This window comes from Leptodactylus fuscus, chromosome 3 (assembly GCF_031893055.1).
Source record: "Leptodactylus fuscus isolate aLepFus1 chromosome 3, aLepFus1.hap2, whole genome shotgun sequence".
NCBI lineage: Eukaryota > Metazoa > Chordata > Amphibia > Anura > Leptodactylidae > Leptodactylus > Leptodactylus fuscus.
In genome coordinates, this window is record NC_134267.1 from 154488523 (window position 1) to 154509505 (window position 20983).

The 20983-nt window shown below is 40.3% G+C and overlaps 1 protein-coding gene across 5 annotated transcripts in view; it reads right to left on the reverse strand.

Moving 5' to 3' along the window:
- Window positions 1-20983, reverse strand: part of ACAP2 (ArfGAP with coiled-coil, ankyrin repeat and PH domains 2) — a 99690-nt gene that overhangs the window by 49241 nt on the left and 29466 nt on the right. For 3 of the 5 annotated variants that reach the window (XM_075268578.1, XM_075268576.1, XM_075268577.1), the window contains exons 6-16: window positions 19420-19603; window positions 17869-17913; window positions 14218-14313; window positions 12868-12942; window positions 11329-11441; window positions 11015-11035; window positions 7242-7293; window positions 6999-7099; window positions 5201-5297; window positions 4886-5088; window positions 780-849 (exon numbers count right to left, since the gene is read on the reverse strand). In XM_075268578.1, the coding sequence (XP_075124679.1) occupies window positions 780-849; window positions 4886-5088; window positions 5201-5297; window positions 6999-7099; window positions 7242-7293; window positions 11015-11035; window positions 11329-11441; window positions 12868-12942; window positions 14218-14313; window positions 17869-17913; window positions 19420-19603 (1057 nt within the window). The remainder of the gene's footprint in view (window positions 1-779; window positions 850-4885; window positions 5089-5200; window positions 5298-6998; window positions 7100-7241; window positions 7294-11014; window positions 11036-11328; window positions 11442-12867; window positions 12943-14217; window positions 14314-17868; window positions 17914-19419; window positions 19604-20983) is intronic. The other 2 variants (XM_075268579.1, XM_075268575.1) reach the window with 1 other exon arrangement.

A 20983-nucleotide genomic window follows, 5' to 3' on the forward strand; every position in this document is an offset into this window, starting at 1 on the left:
GACCATATAGATGATGGTGTATCTATGGGAGCTAGCATGTGCAAGAATTTGTTAGCCCCGTTGGACAAGTCTTTAAACAGATTGTCTATGAGCAAGCCCTGCGGCCATCTCTCGTGGTATAATGACACAATGAGGTTACAGAGTGCCTCGCATAGTGTTGTCCTGTGCTTCAGTTTGTCTTCAAACGCTAACTTAGGGTGCATGCACACTGAGTAACGCCGGGCGTGTATGAGAGCCGTACACGCCGGCATTACAGCAGACTGCCGAACACTTCCCATTCACTTCAATGGGAGCGCTCGTAACAGCGGCGTTTACGAGCGCTCCCATTGAAGTGAATGGGAAGTGTTCGGCAGTCTGCTGTAACGCCAGCGTGTACGGCTCTCATACACGCCCGGCGTTACGTAGTGTGCATGCACCCTTAGGCTCCCCTACTACACACGACTGGCTCCTGTTTTACCAGAAATTGACAATTGTAAAAGTGGACTAGTGTACAAATTCTAGATTGACAACTGCTGCTGGAGTCCACAGAGAATATGGTCCTCTTGTACAAACACGTCGCTCTTACAATTTTCAACTTGTGATATGGCAGGTTCCAGTCATACTTAGGGGTGGCTCTGATAGCTGGCTGTGAGGCTGCTACAGCACAGAACATCAGAATTATGCTTTTTGGAAATGGTAAATTGATTGAATATCATTAAGTGCCCAGCTTATCAGGGTACTATTTAATACAAGGCACTACTATTTGATAAGTGGAGAAATATGTTCATGTTAATCTGTACCTTTAGTAGTTCAGGCTCCCAAGTGTCCAGAGTTAAAGATCGCACTTTTGAAAAATGAACACCAAGACTCCTGTCACAAAAAAACAATGATCATACATACATACCTACATGCATACAATAAAGCACTGTCATGGCAGAATTTTAAGAAAACTAATAATGTGTCACACAAATTATCTTTACCTGGAAACCCTGTACCCCTAATCTACAACCATTTACATCCATAAGATCATTAAAAATAAACAGCTCCTCTCACTTTAAGTAACAATGTGTAGTAACACTGTAGGGGTAGTAGTAAACGCACAAATCGAGAGACATGTGTACTTGTCAAAATGTGACAGAAGTCTGGCTCAATTTCTGCCTTACCCACTGAGTGTGGCTTATCAGGAGGGGACAGGAAGACATGCCAATGTGTGCCAAAAACATGGCCATTTAATAGGTAGTATAAAATTTAGAAAATTTATCATCCACTGTGATAAATCTGGTGCATTTTCAGACTGTCTGGTCTACATTATTAGACAGCATTTGTAAATGTGCCTATATACCGTATTTTTCGGACTATAAGACGCACTTTTTTTCCCCCAAATTTCGGAGGAAAATGAGGGTGCGTCTTATAGTCTGAATGTGGGTTTGCAGCATGGCCGCGCTACTGCCACCGCTGGTTTTCTTCAGCGGCAGTAGCGCGGCAATCTGCAGGCCCCGGCAGCTAAGACAGTCCCCGGCATCTGCTGTAATAGACCGGCGGATGCCGGGGAGTGTCTTAGCTGCCGGGGCCTGCAGATTGCCGCGCTACTGCCACCGCTGGTTTTCTTCAGCGGCAGGAGCGTGACTATACTGCAGGGCCCGGCAGCTAAGACACTCCCCGGCATCCGCTGGTCTATTACAGCAGATGCCGGGGACTGTCTTAGCTGCCGGGGCCTGCAGATTGCCGCGCTACTGCCGCTGAAGAAAACCAGCGGTGACAGTAGCGCGGCCATGCTGCAAATCCACTCCTCCTCCACAGGTCCCGGCAGTCAGTTAGCCCCCCCACCGGCCCCATACCTTTAGTGATGCAGGCCGGCTCCTGCACGGCGAGGCCGCAGGAGCCGACCTGTTCCGATGACAGCCGGGAGCCTAATGAAGGCTCCCAGGCTTGTCATAGATATATATTACTATCGCAGCTGGTCTATGACCCTCCGCGATAGTAATGTATAGAATCTCCCATAGACGGCAATACACTTGTATTGCCGTCTATGGGACTTGCAATCAAATGATTGCAGGTTCAAGCCCCCTAGGCGGGGGATATTAAAATAGTAAAAAAACAAAACAAAAACCACACTTAAAAAAAATATAATAAAAAATAAAATAAATAAAAGTTCACCTCCTTTCCCTAGAATACATATAAAAGTATAACATTACTGTGAAACATACACATTAGGTATCCCTGTGTCTGAAAATGCCTGGTCTACTAATATTTTTATGTACAGTGAACGTCAAAATCAAAAGTGCTAAACTGCCGGGTTTTTCTCTCTGTTTTGCCTCTGAATTAAATAAAAGGTGATCTAAGCAATAAACATTTCCCAAAATGGTATATCTAAAAAGTACACCTGGCCCCACAAAAAAAACGCCCTATACATCCCCGTACAGCTGCAGGGTCACCTGTCAATGTGGCCTTGCAGCTGTTCCAAAACTACAACTCCCATATATTAAATATTTTACCATTTTTTGCCTGAAATTTTTTTTTCCCTATTTTTCTCCTCTAAAACCTGTCTTATAGTGCGTCTTATAGTCCAGTGCGTCTTATAGTCCGAAAAATACGGTAGGTCTGTCCAGGCCTTTTTGTGAAATTATAATTCAGGTGACATTTTGTATTGTAAAAGCTAATATAGTATTGTTGCAAGTATTTTTTTCTTTTGCTATTCAAATATAACATGGACAAAAGTACTGGGACAACTATACATTACACCTACAGAAGCTTTATGACATATACAATGAAACAGCAATTTTTCTGCAGTATGGAATACCAATTCCAACTGAAATGGCATCAATTTAAAACTAATTCTTTATTGATATACGTTAAAATTAAAAACCCAGGGTATAAATATGAACCCTGAATAAAACTAGTCCATAGGATATCAGGGAGACTATCCCTTACCATATCAGAGTTAACTGCAACCCAAAAAAATCACATCAACTGCGAGGTATATATATCAAAATATAATTTTATAGAGTAAAAGGAAACAGCCGCTTACAAGATGTATCAGAGGGTGTTTAAAAATGTTAGTAGCTATAACCTCAGATGACAGGTCTTAGACATATGCTGTAGCTAATACCAGCCAGCCAAATAATTAACTGCTCTTGTATGGGGCTATAGAAATAGAGGCCACAGTGGGTTAATCCCATTACCCCAAACAAAATCTTATAGTGTCCAGAAAAAAAAACAATGGACATTGTGAAGTCAATGTAATTAAGCCTGAGCCCTTAGCATTGGTAAAACAAATACCAAGAGACACAGGCAATATACAAATGCTCCAGGCTTCAATGTGAGGAGCCAAATGATTTCAAAATTGGCTACCTCAAAGTGTTATTTTTATATCAAAGTGTTGTTTTTTGTCTCTATATGTTTCCTCCCATTGCAGGGAATCCTCAGGAGACTAATAGTAGAGGAGCAGCCTCATATGTAGCAATTAACAAAATACACTGTTTAGCCTGCCTACACTCAGAGATATTCGTGCAGCCATAAAGTATCTAGCTCAGATGATTCCTATTATAGCGGTCTTATAGTAGTGTGTATAGCTAGCCTGTATAAAAGTTCTCCGAAGTGGTAGTGATAACTACCCTTCCCCACGCCTCAATGGTAGGCACAGGTACTTTGAGATTCAGCTGAATCTGAATCTGGGCTGTATATATGAGTGTAGGCAGGCTAAACAGTGTATTTTGTTAATTGCTACATATGAGGCTGCTCCTCTACTATTAGTCTCCTGAGAATTCCCTGCAATGGGAGGAAACCTGTAGAGACAAAAATTACACTTTGATATAAAAATTACACTTTGAGGTAGCCGATTTTGAAATCATTTGGCCCCTCACATTGAAGCCTGGAGCATTTGTATACTGCCTGTGTCTCTTGGTATTTGTTTTACCAATGCTGTGGGTTCAGGCTTGATTACATTGACCTCACAATGTTCATTGTTTTTTTTCTGGACACTATAAGATTATGTTTGGGGTAATGGGATTAACCCACTGTGGCCTCCATTTCTATAGCCCCATATAAGAGCAGTTAATTATTTGGCTGGCTGGTATCACCTACAGCATATGTCTAAGACCTGTCATCTGAGGTTATAGCTACTAACATTTTTAAACACCCTTTGATACATCTTGTAAGAGGCTGTTTCCTTCTGCTCTATAAAATTATATTTTGAGCATTGCTATATATACCTCGCAGTTGATGTGATTTTTTGGGTTGCACACAGTTAACTCGGATATGGTGAGGGATAGTCTCCCTGATATCCTATGGACTAGTTTTATTTAGGGTTCCTAGTGTTGCAGCCATGGTGTAGACTTATCCCTGCATTTAGGATAGGCCTATAATTAATCACAATTCACACATTGGGAGGTACATTTTTTATTTCATTATACATATTTATACCCTGGGTTTTTCATTTTAACGTATATCAATAAAGAATTAGTTTTAAATTGTTGCCATTTCAGTTGGAATTAGTGTTGGAATATTTTGTTCCCTTTGGACTATTGAAGTATGGAATACCAGTCCACTTTACTAGCTATACTACACAAAAAAAGAAAAGAAAAAAAAAAAAAAAACTCAACTTTTTTAAACATAGGATCATATGAGTGGCATATGTCACTGTATAGCTATAATGTGGTGTACAACAGAGGCATGCCAGGGATCACATTGACTCTTAACATTCTGATCTAAAATGTAAACTATAGAACCAGAAGGCTATGAGACACAATCTTAAATTAAAACTAAATAATTTGTAAGGCTAAAGAGACAAATGTCCACTGCTAATATGACTGGTAATCTGTGTAGTCCTTCCTACATCTTGTATATGCCAGTGTATTTAATTACATGATGACAATAACCACATATATGTGCAGTAAAAATTACTTACCTGTGAATTCCTGAGCATTCAATGCATAAAGTGATGCCAAGGTTAATACTAGCCCAGCGAGGATCAGGTAAACCACAGTCACAGCACTTTGTATTACCAGGTATACACTGCACTCTCTGAAGGGCACTCTCCCCTTTAACCAACTTTTCTTTTGATTCAGACACTGGGCTTGCATTAGACATGGAAGGTTTCTTGTCCATTTTCTAGAGGGCAAATGATTACAGAAATTCAATTAAAAATATAAATATCTATGAATTAATAATACACAAGTATATATGGAGTGTGCGTGTTTAGAATACATCAGTATCCACTGACCTCAGCTTCCTCTCTGTAAGCTGTGGCAATACTTGTTTGAACAGCTTTGATCCAGGCCTGGCGCAACTTCTCAGAGTCAGCTTGTAACATACAGCTCCTGTAAAAATATTCAGGATATAATACTACAAACACTACTCAGCTTCATACATTGCTAACAGGTGGCTGTCTTTTATAATGATGAATTTTAAGTACTTAAAATGAACATTCTACATTATTAAGAACTAAAGCATAGAAAAGTAATATTTTACAATAAAAAGCTGCTTACTTATTTGGGAACAATACATAATAGTGAGAGAGCAGAACTCTGCGACATACAGGTTTATATTATTTCAAAAATGTATAACTAAAAAAAGAAACAGTCCAATCCCCTCTACACACACAGTGATCTAGACAACACAGTTAAAAGGGCTCTATCATTGGGAAAAGTCATTTTTAGCTAAGAACATACTAGCATAGCATTTAGAAAGGCTATTCCACACATATCTTTTGTATGTAAATTGCCTCAGTGCTAATTGCTAATTAGCCTTCTCCGTGCACTCCGGAAGTGTCTGTGTGCACCCTCTCTGCTATTCTCTATGCATATAGAGAGGAGAGAGGCTGCTGTGCTGATGACTCATCTCTCTGCTATTATACACATAGAGCAGACAGTGCACACAGGCACTTCCAGAGTGCACAGAGAAGGCTAATTAGCAAAGGGATACAAACTTATTCAAAAACTACTGAGGCGATTTACATACAAAAGGTAGGTGTGGAATAGCCTTTCTAAAGGCTATGCAAGGATGTGCTTATCTAAAAATGACTTTCCCCAATGATAGAGCCCCTTTAATGTGTGTGGGTAGGCTAGGCAGGACTTTTTCCGTTTCTTCTGGGAGTCCTGTCAGGATTTGCTTTGCATTTCAGTCTGAAATACTACCCAAGTCATAAAAACATACACCTCACAAAATTCACCTTTTCTCTATCCTGCTCTGAAATAGGGCAGCAGAAAACACCTGACAGGTTCACTTTAAGTTTACACGACAACTAATGAAACTGACCATTTTTTTTACCAAAGGCTATAGAAATGGAACATACACCACATTAATAGTACTTGGGTTTTGTTTTTTTAAAAAAACAAACAAACAAACAAACACTGAAGCGCTCTTAATAAACTGCATGTTTAATAGTACGGAAGGGAAAATGAAAAGTGTTGCCAGGAAATAACTGGGTTATTGTAGGTAGTGGACCTGGGGGTTTTGGCCACATCACAACACCCAGGTAATGTGATCCAAAGTGGACTTCAGCCTCCAGTGTAACACCAGCCCTGGAATGCTCTGCCCCCTTCTCCACCAACGTCTCATAATTACTGTGAGCTTAGTGAAGAAAGGGGCGCAGACACCCAGTGGTTGTGACGTAGCTGGAAAAGTTCTTTAAAAATATGCTTAGCATAAAACTTGATTTAGAAAAAAAAATAAAAATAGGTAGTTTTCTATTGACACATTCCCTTTAAAAGGAGTCTATCACCAGAGATCAATAGTGATGTCCATGTTGCTACAAATAACTTGCTAGCATTTCAGGCGCCGATCAGGAACCAAAAAAAGGGGGGAAAAAAGAAAAAAAAAAGGGAAATCTCCAGCAATCCAATCAAACATATGACTAAATATTGATTATATCTGTTAAACACAAGAAACTGAAATAAAAGCTACATGTAATAGAAGAATCTATGGATATGTGGAGCTTGGACATTCATGAATTCTCATTCTCTGCTGAAATAATGTAAAAAGCCTCACACACAGAAGACTTGAAAATGGCAACTACTTACTTAGTAGGAGAAACCACCTCAAAGCAGAAGCGTCTCTCAATATCTTCACAGTGCTTTACTGTGCATAGACGCAAGTCTTCAACAACAACAGTTGGATTATCCTACAAATGAGAGAAGAAAAACTGAACGACTATAGAGAATTATATATGCCAGCATAGAAAGCACTTGTATTTTCATTATCCACCGGACATTAAGTGATCAGAAACTTCCTCAAACTGTACAACATTGCTAGATGTAGCTCACCTTAAACTTCTTTTGATATACAAGTTGATTATTCTGTATCGAAAACCAGCGCCTACACAAGAAAGTTAAAAAGAAAAAAACAAAAATCAATATATAAACGAGCCACACTATAAACCCAGATGTAGTCTTACACAAAAGTTAATGCAAACAATTAGTACAACATAATACGCTGTTAACCGCCAACTTGACAATAGCAGAATAGCTTGGGAACTTGCAAAGAAGGAAGATGGAATGGTTGTGACTAGGATGCTTGAAATGGTCTAACCAATCATTAAAAAATAGCATCTGCTACAAATCCCAAATGTCTTTGCACTGGTTCAGGGGTCTACACAAAAACATTCCTAAAGCCCTGCCTACTAGCTCCCCTTCCCTACAGCTCAGCCTCCTCATCGGTCCCACCATCCCCCTTGAACTAATGCCACAGGAAGTCAAGGAAATCAGAAAAGTATCCTCACACGACTGGAGCAGCAACACGGATAACAGGGAAATGTAGGTAGTAACAGCCAAATGAACAAAATGTTAAACGTGGCGAGTTTGTTTTACTAATATTTCAACTGTGAACCGAGAAAACTCCTTTCGGCTGAGGCCGCAGTGTTGCAGAGATACAACTTTTTTGTGCAGATTCTGGGAGAAGAAAAAAAGTGTTTCCCATACATTTCCCATTCCTTTTGTAGCCATTCTTGGCTTTGGATAAAAAGAAAAAAAATCTGCAGGCTTACTCTTACAATAGGACAGAGGGTAATTTTCTGTGGTCTTCAAAGTGCCCTCTATACGTAGTGTCAGCCTTTAGTAACTGCCAATGTGAAAACTGCAAGATCTGTTTTTAACTGTGTAATAACGACACTTAGTATGGGAACCCGATAACCATGAAAGGGGATGGGACTTTCCTGTGTAGTTACAAGATTTTTAAACATGTCATTTTTTGTTTCTATACTGTGCAAGTGGTTAACCAGATCTTTGTTTAGAAAATGAGAACACTTTTTTCAGACATAATGTCTGGGCCAGTTTAGTGTATACAGAGAAAAAGCAGAAATGTCTTGCTACACCTATACATAAATAATTACAGAAAGTACGTAAAATACAAAATATGAAAACTAATAGAAAGCAACAGACAAAACATTTGTTATTTAAACATAGTTTAGAAATAGATGATCACAACGTGTTGGCAATAGACACAAAAACACTAAAAAGGAGGCAATTTGATTGTTTTCCTATAATTATATGGTAGAAGTAAAAAAGGATGTACTAAAAGCAGGAAAGAGGAAATGGAAAGCTACAACATAGAAGAACATTGTAGCAGGCTCTTAGGGAAACAGTGACACGGGAAAAAAAAGAGGAAACCAAACTCAAACACACAGATATACAACAAAGTTATGTTAGAGGTTGATTAGTAGAACCACCACACCAAGACACTGATCTACAATATTATATCAGAGTAGATGTAATATTTATAACTCGCCAATTAAAGGAACATTAAACACAGAAAATGAACAAAACTATAAATAAATATTACAATTAAGCTTGAGAAATATATAAAGAAACCCTCTCTCTGTGGTCCAGATGCTTAACTATGTCCCACACCTTCTCATAGTCTTGTGACAGGCTGCAAGATAACTGGCTCGAGCAGCAGTCTCTCCTCTGCCCTATTTGCAGTAGCAAAAAATAATATTACACCACACCACCTTTGTAAAGGCTACCTCCCCTAGACAGCCACCAGCTGAGGATGGAGCAGATCAAGAGAAGATTAAAAAGTGTTTTCAGGCTAAAAAGTTATAACCTACTACTTGCTCCATTCTCTGTGCATCATCTGCTCAGAACAGCTGACTGGTGGGGGTGCCAGGTGCCAGACCCCACCAATCTGATAATGATAACCTATCCTTATTATAAGTCATCACTTGCATCATCTGCTCAGAACAGCTGATCAGCGGAGGTCTGACATCCGGCACTCCTGCCATTCTGATACTGATAACCTATCCTTAGCTGATTAGCTGCTAAAAACAGCAAGTGGGTGAGGGTGTTTGGTGACAGACCCCCACAGGTCTGATACTGATGACATATTCTAGGAAACGTTGTCTGTGTTTTTAGCCTGGAAAAACCCTTTAGCCTTTGTCCTCTTCAGGATTTCTTCAAAACAGTTTGTGTCAGGATTATACAGAAAAGGTTTCAGACTGACAAACCTAAAGGGCAATAATATATCTTTTTTAATCATACTTTTCTAGATTTATTGTTCCTTTAAAAGACTTTGAAAAGAGAAAGCGGAATATTATACATTACAATATGATACATGAGGCGTTATACATCTATGCTCTCTGTCAACTCAGAATCCTGGTGTTTAACACTCAGTAGTCCTGGATAATCACATAATCTCATAGAAATACTGATAATAGCTGAACTTATTATATTTGTCTATGTATTAAACGTTACTTGTGGCTGATACAGAAACAGAATAACTTTAGCTGGATAACATAGCTATATGCAAAATGCCTTAATTAATATGGCTAATAACATGTAAAATAATAAATACAGACATGCAAGAGTTAAAAAAACACAATTGCAAACTTTGTAATTATTTAGAAAAGGATGAAATGTAATGTGATTTAAAGAGGATTTCCAGCGATTAAATATTTAATGAAAGTATTAAAGATAAAATATATTTAAAGGGGTTATCCACCTTTCTAATACTGATAACCTATCTTAAAGATATGATTTTCTATCTGTAGGGTCCAAGAGCTGGGAACAACACAGATCAGCTGTTCGGGCACAGCTCTGTCCCATAGACTTCAATGAGACACATTGTACATCAGGCGAGCAGCATGACTCCTGGCTGTAACCATTGTCCAGGAACAGCTGATCTGAGGTAGACCACCTATACCTCTAAAACTGATGACCTATCCTTATGGTAGAAATGTGTATTATCCCTTTCAAACAGCTGAAAAAGGTGCCAAGTTTAAAAAAAAAAAAAAAAAAAACCTTAATCTCACAGTTCACTGTGCTGACTTGGTTCAGCCCCCTGCCTATATCTCTGGAAAAACAAGAAATGGCTGGAGATGTCCAGGCAGAAAGTCGCTGGCTGAGGCCAGGGATGGCCTTAGTGGGCATTTATAGACATGCCCTGTGTCGAGAGACACCAGAACAGAGTCCAGAGGGGACCCAACAGTATCAGAATGGGATCAGTGATCAAGAAGAACATACTTTTTAATGTTGGCACCCACATTCTAAGCCCTGTTAAACATATTTTTAATTGTCAGGAAAACCCCTTTAAAATAAGGCAAGCAGGAAAGTAACAGAATATTAGTAACATAAAAGTTAAAAAGGGAGTATGTGCAGTAAGAACAAGCAGAATATACAACCCTGTGGGGAAGACAACATGCAATGGAGACTATTTTATAAGAGTTTCCAAGAAGGAACAACTTTGGGGACTTGTTTGGGAGATGGTCATGCAGAGATTTCTGGCACTTTCTAAGTAGTAACTTGTGCGTCTGTACATTGGAGACTTCTGTGCTTGAGTCAGTCTAATATGGGAAGATGTCAAAATATTTTTTATTCCTTACACAAATATATCAAGCACCCAGCGAAGTTTACATTTATACTGGGACTAAGAATTACTGAGGAGGAACATAACAGTAATGAACTGTAGATTATCACCGTCTAAAGTCTCAAATCTATATTAATAAAGGGATCCATCCATTGCAGGTGATCTATGTACAGGGTTCACAGTGAGAGATAAGAGCCACATGGAATACATGAAGGGGGAAGAAGAGGCTGGTTGATACCTGTTGTGGTCTGGCTTTTTCCTGTCATGTGAAAAAATGGGGCAGGATTAAAACATACTAGAAAGGAGGAGAAGGAGTGAAAATGCAAAATAAGAGCAGCAGCATGACATGAAACCAGAAATTAAGATTGCAGCTAAAGCCATCAAAATAAAAAGGAAAATGTGGCATTTTACAATTCTGTGCTGATGCTTTCTCTCAGCCAGTGTCTGGACTGTCTCAATGATGCCAAGTATTCTTTCCTTAGTTGCTGATTCATCGTCATGAATACAGAACGTCCAGCCACAATGGCCTGCGCCTTGCGCTCGTGTTATTACCTGTTCCAGGTTTTGAAAGCATTGCTGGCTCGTTTAAACAGGTATCCTTCCATAACTATACCATTCTCTGCATCAACATTGCATTCCAAATTGGAGTCATCAGCTGATAAACCCTGGTGGGGGGCAGAACAGCAAGGACATGACATAAGACGCATAACCACATATGGAGAAGTTTACAGGATTCACTAGCTCAGAAGAACAGATTACGCTAAGGAAATTCATTTTTAACCCCTTAAAGAAGACCTTTAACACCTCCACTACCTTAAGATCTTTATATCCCCTGATTTAATTTAGTTAGAATTTTACTTTAGCTCTCAATGACAACTCTAATGTCAATTCTGTGTCGGCAGGCAGGCGCAAGCGGGGGGGGGGGGGGGACATGGTTTAGAGCTCCAATCAGAGGCGGAGAGTGTCAGCGCTCATAAGCACGCCCCCTTGTCCGCTCCCGCCCAACACCACCCAACTGACATTAGAGAGTCTATTTAGCATATCAGGCATGGAAACTAACAGCACTTATTGCTCAGGAATGCGAGGGACTGAGGTGTTGAAAGATCCTCTCTAAAAGGTGCCATCACCATCAAGATTGCTTCTAAACCACTTATATGCTTTTTGTGTCAAAGTGCAACCTTGGTGCCAACAAAAACAACTTTAAACCTGAATGTAAATGAGCTTTCTGGCGAGTAGCCATGCCTACCAACACAGTCATTTTTTACTGTAATTGCAGGACATCAGAACCTGTAAATCTTTTTGATAAGAAGTAGCACTGGGTGTCAACCATCAGAGAAAATGGGTGTTCTGACAGCCATGCCCCAGTCACAATGAAGAGCACATTGGCATATGGATTAAAAGGAGATTACTTGGAAGCAAGACTGCACTTTGACACAAAATTGGTATGTTCACTATTCCACGAAACACCATATTTATGTATAAAGTGATGAACAAGTAAGAAAATATTTTGTAAAAATTCACTTTTACAAACCAACCCACCATTTGTGTTTAAGGTTACTAACAATATGTGTGTGTTAGGTTCTGTTGTGTTGCAGAAGACAACACCTTTCCAGGTACATCACATAATGAAGTCCACAAGCCCAATAAACCCCACTGCCTTATCATTTGAGTTCTGTCAAAGTCTCTCAAAAAATAGAATAATTAATAATTATTAATAAAAAATAGAAGAAAAGAGGGGAAAAAAGCAACCCTTTACTTTGACACTTGAGGAAAGAAATATAGAATAAGATAAAAGCCTACATTTTTCATCATTATAAAGTGAAAACTTAAAATTATTTTAAACCTCATTATAAAGAGGAATATTTGCTTCATATTGTAAATATCATTGTGTTCAGAGCTTTGGGATATTTTGTGGCTTCAGATAAATAATTCAATGAAGGATCTATTCATTGCAATAGTGACCTTGATTGGAGATCCAACACAAGGAAGAGAATCATTCTGTTACATACTAGCGTTTAATATCAGACTCCAGCGCCTAGTGTGTCTTTATACACAATATACAGCCTTGTGCACTAATCCTCAAACACTTACTTTTTGCTGAATTGTAGAATGTTTAAGCTCCATATCTCTTTTTTCTCTAGCGGCATCGACAACCAGATTATCTAGCTGTAACAAAGTAAAAGTGGAATAACTATTACAAGAAAACACATAATTTAAGCGTAAATATGATGGACATACACCTGTGCTGTATATTAAGTTGCTGTACAAATATAGTCTGTCTGCTAGCAGGGAATTCACAAATAACCAATTACCTGGTTATTTATCAGATAAGGCCCTGAGGCCCCAAGTTGCAGCAGTGCAGCTTTTACTGTTGCATAATTTGCTGCAGTTTTTTTGAACCAAAGCCAAGAATGGCTACAAAAGGAATGAGAAATACATAGATACATAGAGTAAAAATAAGGGCACCAGATACTTCCTTTCTAGTGTGGTTCCACCAATTCTCAATCCCCTTTCAATTCCTGTAATATGGCTACCAGCTTTGCAGTCTACTGTATGCACACTGCATCTAAGGGAATTGTGTTAGCCTAATAAAAGTACTCTGTAGATATTGTACATATAGAATTTGATAGCAATTTTACAGAATTTTTTTTAGGGGACTAAGAACTGATGCCCTATTTACATCTGCGTTGGGAATTCTACTTGGGGACCCTCACTTCCCTCTGGAACAGAAGCCTATACGCATTTAAAAAAAAAAAGCAGTTACCTGGGAAACCAGCAGACCCTATAGATTAGACTGGGGTCCGTGTGGTTTCTGCACGAAACATGCGGAGAGAAAAGCAGCACTTTTCTCTCCACATGTTTCATTCGGAAACAGAGAGGAAATCACATGGACCCCATTATAGTCTATGGAGTCCATGGGTTTCCTTTAGGTAACCGCTTTTTAATGCGTACGGGTTTCCATTCAGATAGTCCCCAAGCGGACTCCCCAAACACAGATGTGAACCGGGCCTAACAGGACTGCACCAGAAAGTATAAAATGCAACACACCAGATGCCTGAACTTTGTATTTTTGTGCCATTTTTATTGTGAATCAGTGGTTCACTTCCATGGTTCAGGTACACAACAGGTTTGTATGCATAGACCCTGCACATTCTGTGTTGCAAATGTTTGTAGATCACTCTGGTACAACAAGGCACAAAATGTTATTTACTGTATCTTCGAAAACCTGTTAGAAAAAGTCTGTATGCCTCCCTCCATGTACAACTGATGGTGCACAAAAGTATGGCATAGAAGTCCATGGGCGCTGTATTTCAATGTCAAACACAAAACCAAAGTAAAGGCGTGTGCATAATGCTTTATACACAAATAGGATTAGTTTCACAGGTAAAATTCTGGATATTTTTTAGCCTGCATTCCAATAGAATATGAGAAAGTATTTACCTCTGCACCTAAATCCTTCATGTAAGGCTCTAGTTCACTGAAAAGGTCATATCCTTGGTGGAAGAATGCCAGATGGGCATACATAAAAGACAGCATCTGTTAACAGACAAATAAAAGGCTATTATGCAAGAAAAAACTTGTGCAAGAGAATGTAAACATATAATATAGTACAAGTGAACATGCAGATTATGGCGTTGCTTTGTGACACACCCACAGGGATTATTTTATATAGAAGCAGCATGCACATTCTGTAGGTAGCCTGCCCTCTCATCCAGCACTGGGTGCTACACTGAGCCTGCACAGCTGAAACAGGAGCCATGCAGTCTGTGATTCAGCAGAATCAGGTACAAACCCATTCTCCCGTCTAATAAAGAACACGTTTCACAGTATCTAGAACTTCCTTCATGTGACGTTTCTTCCAGCTACTAGATTTTATTGAAAAGGCCAACAGCAGAGAACAGGTTATAGATCTCTGTAGTACAAGAGAAAAAAATTCAAGCAGCTTCTATCAGCCCTGCAGCAGCTCATAAAGGAAAACTACGGAGACACGGTAGCTCAGAACTATGCTGCAGACAAGAGGAATGTCCAGAGATCAATATGCCTCCCCTGAACCAGAGGAAGCAAATCTTGTACACTCATTAGTATAAGCAAGAACATTAATAACTTCAGAATTCATCTGAATGAGGGATTGAAGGGAAGTCACTCATACAGTAAATGACAGTTTACTGAATTGTACCATACACAATTCATTTCCTTTAGTTCTACCTTAAATGTTGAATTAGGGTAAGGGGTGGGGTGGGGGGGGAATACACTGTCTGTAAGAATCAATGTTATGCGAAGGCAAAAGCCCCAAATTAACTCAACTCCTTAGCGGGCACAGTTACCAAATATTAACCGATTCAGCTATGCTAAGTTTTCCCTGCTCAATAAGACAATCTGTCCTTAGCAGAGACAGTACTTTATCATTTATCTATAATAATAAGAAGAAACAATTTCTAAGTGATTGTCAGTCTGCATCATCTTCTGCATGGAAACAGATAACTTTGTAGAATACTTTCAGACATGGCAGCTGTCCATTTCTTTTCAATTCCTTTTGAAAAAGATAGGCAGGGCTTCAAACAGCATTGGGTGAAGCACACAGAGCCGAGGGCAACTCATTCAGCAAACAGTTACTTTAGAGAAGGAGATTATAGAAGCTCTCAGGGACTTATGTTTTCCTTTGTAAAATTAGAGGGTTTTTCAACATAATTTTTGTTGAAATTCGAACAGCCTGCTGCATCGTACAGAACCAACATACTGGGTGAGATTTTACAAAATCATATCCATGTGCTGTGTATAAAACTCGTAGCATGTCATTTGATGCTTTCCATTTATCCCACAGCTTTCAAACGTTGCAATGGAAAGTTTGAAAACAGCTGGAGACCTGCAAGGATTCCTGCTGGGGGGCGAACATGAAACCACAAAAGTCTGGATGTTTTAAGAAGCGACTCTTTTTCAGGAAAGAAATTTGCTACGTTTCCATAATGGAAATTTAGCAGCCTAACCACTCCATATGACCTCAAAAGCCCCGTTCACACATGGCATGGGATGGCATATTTTGGTCCTGATTTTGATGCAGGAAGCTGCTTCAGAATAGGACTAAAATACGCCTGCCGCGGCTTCCCGCTCCAGAGTAGGCCCAAACGAATGGGCCTAGCCCGGAGGGTGCTGCCGCGAGGCAGACGCTGCGGCTGGATCAGCTGCAGAATCCGCCTGAAGAAAGGGCAGCTTGCTTCTTTTTTCCGTGAGCGGGAAAAAACTGCTGACAGAAAAAAGGACGCTAGTGAACTACTTAGACGGTTATTGTGAGGGGGCGGATTTTGAGGAGGATTCAGTGCTAAAATCCATCCCCTCATGCCCCGTGTGAATGGGGAACTAGACATAAGTCATTTTCAGCAGAACCAAAAATGTATATAACTAGGTAAATGAAAGCTGTCAACTAAGTGGTCATGCCTTCTACTGTATAATTCCACCATTAATTCAGCCCTCGACTCTGTGTCCCACGTCACAAACACCAGGGCCCGACCAATCAATAGGCAACCATGGCACACAGACCTGACTAAAAAAAACTGAGACGTACCTCGCGGGTTGCAGAAATACAAATATATCAAAAATTTTTTTAGCTGTCCACAGACTGTGGAGTCAAAGAGGTGAATGGTTGCTCTAGGGTCCACCAGGGTTAGTATAACCACACACACATACTGTATTTTGTCACTAACAGCCTAACCTATCATTTAAGCAGTAACCACAGCTCACAACAACTCACTTGCCTATATCCTCAGCCTGTCACTGTAATTCAGTCCCCATTGCAGATATTACATATAGTAAAAGCTACTTCTCTCTCATGATGGTTCCACAACAGTGTGTTCTAAACCATTACAGATACAGAAAGGTAAGGGACAGAGACATTTTACACATAAGGAGGACACAGAAACACAGAAAGTGACCTTGGCAGACCTATGGTTAAAGGGGCACTATCAGCAAAATCATGCTGATAGAGCCCCACATATGAGTGAATAGCCTTTAAAAAGGCTATTCAGGCACCGTAAATGTTATATTAAACTACCCCCCCCCCCCCCCCGTTTTAAAAATAACACCCTAAAAAAGAATGTTATCTACTTACGGATCGTGCACTGTGGGCGGGCATTCCGGTCGCACCGTCTTCTTCATCCACGCATCTTCTTCCTCCGACGTCCTCCGGTCTCGTCCTCCTCCGGCGCTCGCGAGCGGACACGGATATAAAAAAAAGGCCTGGGTGCCTGCGCAGTAGCCGTAGTAGAAGCCGCATGCTACTGCGCACGCGCCCAGGCCATTTTTTTATATCAGTGTCCACTTGCGAGCACCGGAGGAAGATGGGACCGGAGGACGTCTAAGGAAGAAGAGGCGTGGAAGAAGAAGACGACACACCCTGAATGCCCGCCCACAGTGCACGATCCGTAAGTAGAGAACATTCTTTTTTAGGGTATTATTTTAAAACAGGGGGGTAGTTTAATATAACACTTACGGTGCCTGAATAGCCTTTTTAAAGGCTATTCACGCATATGTGGGGCTCTATCAGCATGATTTTGCTGATAGAGCCCCTTTAAACCTTCCTTCACATGTAGGCGCCATTTCTAATTGCTAGGTTTCCAGCTACTGTAGGGGAAAAGATTCGGTGCCTTAATGTCTCCCATACACAGCAGAACTAGAGAAGCACACACTCAGGTCCACTATTCTCTCTCCCTCACACACCACATGTAGCAGCATGGAGGACATTATAGAGAAGCACTTAGCAGTGTAGCTATGAATTTCACACGGGATGACAGAAAACTCACTAAAAGCAGAAGTGTGCTTGCGAGTCAGAGCTCCTCTTTTTTTCTCTCTGCAGCATTCCCTACCCTCTCCACAGTCTCACCTCTGCCTCTCAAAAGAGTTAAAGATTCTTAACTACATTTTTTTCCTAGGCTTAACATAGTCAAGCTTTTAATTAGTAATGCATCATTTTCATGTATTTTCCCCAAACATATAGCCATGTAAACTATTCATCTGCACTGCCAAGACTCAAAAGCCATTTAAGAAGCAAATCTCTTAATGTGTTATCTATGCAGCGGGCAGCGAATCCTCCATACTTACAGATTTTAAAATTTCAGACCTTCTTTTTGATTGAAGCACATTGATCTATAAAAGTAATTTTTAAGAAAGCCATTAGTGTAACCTGTATAAAGCTTGTTGGATTATAACCACCCCTGTCTGTCATGTACACTAGATTAGGACTGGTTTATAATTTAACACAGGCCAACAATTTGCACTGGTAAAATTAACCTTCCGTACCCTAAAACAATAAGAAAATATTTACTTCCCTAACAAAGTAAACAGAACTGTGCAATTTTAGCTCTATGGACACAAAAGCTACTAAGCTGAAGTATTAGTTAGTATGTGTCTGATACAAAACCTCTTGGCTCAAGTTAATTTAACAATTGTCTTTTAGGTGGAAGCCACACATTGCGGAGTAGCAACTTTTTTTATTGCAGATATTGCGGTTTTCTGCCAAAGACGGGAGTGGATTGAGCAGAAGGGAGAAGTAAAACGTGCTTCCTTTATATTTCCCATTCCTTTTGTAGCCACTCTCTGCTTTAGCTCAGAAAACCACAGCAAAATCTTAAAAAAAAAAAAAAAAAAAAAGTGTTTTAGCTAAGGCCCCACATACTGAACTGCTGCCAAAAATTACTTAGGAAAAGACTGAAGCAGGAACATATCACTTTTTATTTTTCCGAAGTGTTTTTCACAAAAAGTCCACAGAGTTTTCCATAGGTATAATTGACCTGCTATGATTTTTCAAGGGATCCTATCTTTCAAACACTTTTTTCCTGAGTAACACTTCGGACTAGCCTTAAGAAAGGCTATTCTTCTCCTACCTTTTGTCGTCTTCTCTGCGCCACTGTTCTGTAGGAATCTCTTTTTTTTCAGTATGCAAATGAGTTCTCTCGCAGCACTGAGGGCAGGCCCCAGTGCTCAAACAGCACCGGGGTCGTCCCCAATGCTGCGAGAGAACTCTCTCCAGCACCGCCTCCATCTTCGTCAGCAGCGTCCCCTTCATCCTCTTCTTCCAGCACAGTCTGCTCTGCCAGAGGCCTAGAAGTCTGAAACCTGCGCCGGAAGACGAGGATGACGAGGATGCTGCTGATGAAGATGGAAGTGGCGCTGGAGAGAGTTCTCTCGCAGCATTGGGGACGCCCCCAGTGCTATTTGAGCGCTGTGGCCCACCCCCAGTGCTGCGAGAGAACTCATTTGCATACTGAAAAAAAACGGGATTCCTATGGAACAGCGGCGCGGAGAAGACAACGAAAGGTAGGAGAAGAATAGCCTCTCTTAAGGCTATTCCGATGTGTTACTCAGAAAAAAAGTGTTTGAAAGATAGGATCCCTTTAAAATCACAAGCGTTTTTGAAAACGTATCTTTTATACAGCAGATTATTTTCTGCAATGTGTGGATAGGATTATCCAGAATGCCCTCCACTTTGAACTGTAATGTAAAAAAAAAACAGCATTTTTTTTTTTACCACAGCACTGCCGCCATAGCCAAAACACTGCATTTTTGCACTGTGGGGCCCCATACAGAACAGAAACAAATCTAACGTCAAAAACTTTTTTTTGAAGAATAACAAGGCCAAGGTATAACATTTACCTGTAAGACATAGTCCAGAGCAATATGTCGGAAGCATTTCCGTGTTGCTGTTAATATGTTTGTAGCTTCTTCAACTTCATGTTGCTTAGTTCTTGGCACCTGGGCATTTTTTGCAAGGGCATTTTCTTTCTCCTCACTAACTTTATCAAACTGCTTTTTGGCATCTTTGAACTTTCTAAGATCTCTGTAAGAGAAATCTCTGTTATGCTGGAAAAGTTAAGTTTGTTATGGTAGTATAGGACAGTTTTTAATTCTCCTTCTTAGTCTACATTGCAATACTATAGAATTATACAACAGTGTCTACAGATTAGGTTACTATTGCATATGCATAGACCAGGGGTCCTCAAACTACAGCCCGTGGGCCACATGCAGCCCACCAAGGACATTTTTCCAGCCCACCGGCAGGGCGCACCTATAATGAAGCTCCTAGTACAGGATTTCCCCTTAGTGAGCGATCCCTTCTTTTAGCTGTATGTGCAAATGGACATACAGCTGAAAGCTGTCAGTGTAGGCCGTGGTCTGCAGAGTGTGACCTCTGCCTCGACGCAAGTCATTAGCGGCTGCAGTCTGAAGGAGGATGATGCCCGGCGGCTCTTCATGGGACTTCAGGTAAGTATAATTGTATGTGTGCGTGTTTGGAGGGGTGCTACTGTGGAGCATTTAATATTGGGGGGGGGGGATACTGTGGAGCATTTAAAGAGACTCTATCATTGGGAAAAGTCATTTTTAACTAAGCACATACATGCATAGCCCTTGGAAAGGCTATTCCACACCTACCTTTTGTATGTAAATCACCTCAGTGGTTTTTGAATGAGCCCGTTTTTATTCATATGCTAATTATCCTCTTGGTGCACCCCGACAGTTTCATCGTGCACCATCTGCCTATTGTTTCCTATGTATGTAATTCAGCACAGGCTGCTGCTGATGACTTCCTGTTTGCACACACAGATAGGAAAGAATAGTAGAGAGGAGGCTGCTGGGAACTTCCTGTGCTGGCTGGAAGCTAATTGGCATATGAATAAAACCGGGCTCTTTCAAAAACCACACCTATTCTTTTCCACACCTACCTTTTGTATGTAAATTACCTCAGTGGTTTTTGAAAGAGCCCGGTTTTATTCATATGCCAATTAGCTTCCAGCCAGCACAGGAAGTTCCCAGCAGCCTCCTCTCTACTATTCTTTCCTATCTGTGTGTGCAAACAGGAAGTTGTCATCAGCAGCAGCAGCCTGTGCTGAATACATACATAGGAAACAATAGGCAGATGGTGCACAATGAGACTTTCAGGGTGCACCAAGAGGATAATTAACATATAAATAAAAACGGGCTCATTCAAAAACCACTGAGGTGATTTACATACAAAAGGTAGGTGTGGAATAGCCTTTCTAAAGAATGAGCAAGGATGTGCTTAGTTAAAAATGACTTTTCCCAATGATAGAGTCCTTTTAATATTGTGTAGGGAGGGGGGCTACTGTGGAGCATTTAATACTGTGTGGGGAGGAATTTGTTGATAGTTTTTTTTAAGCTATCTTTCAGCCTTCCAATGGTCTGAGGGACAGTGAACTAG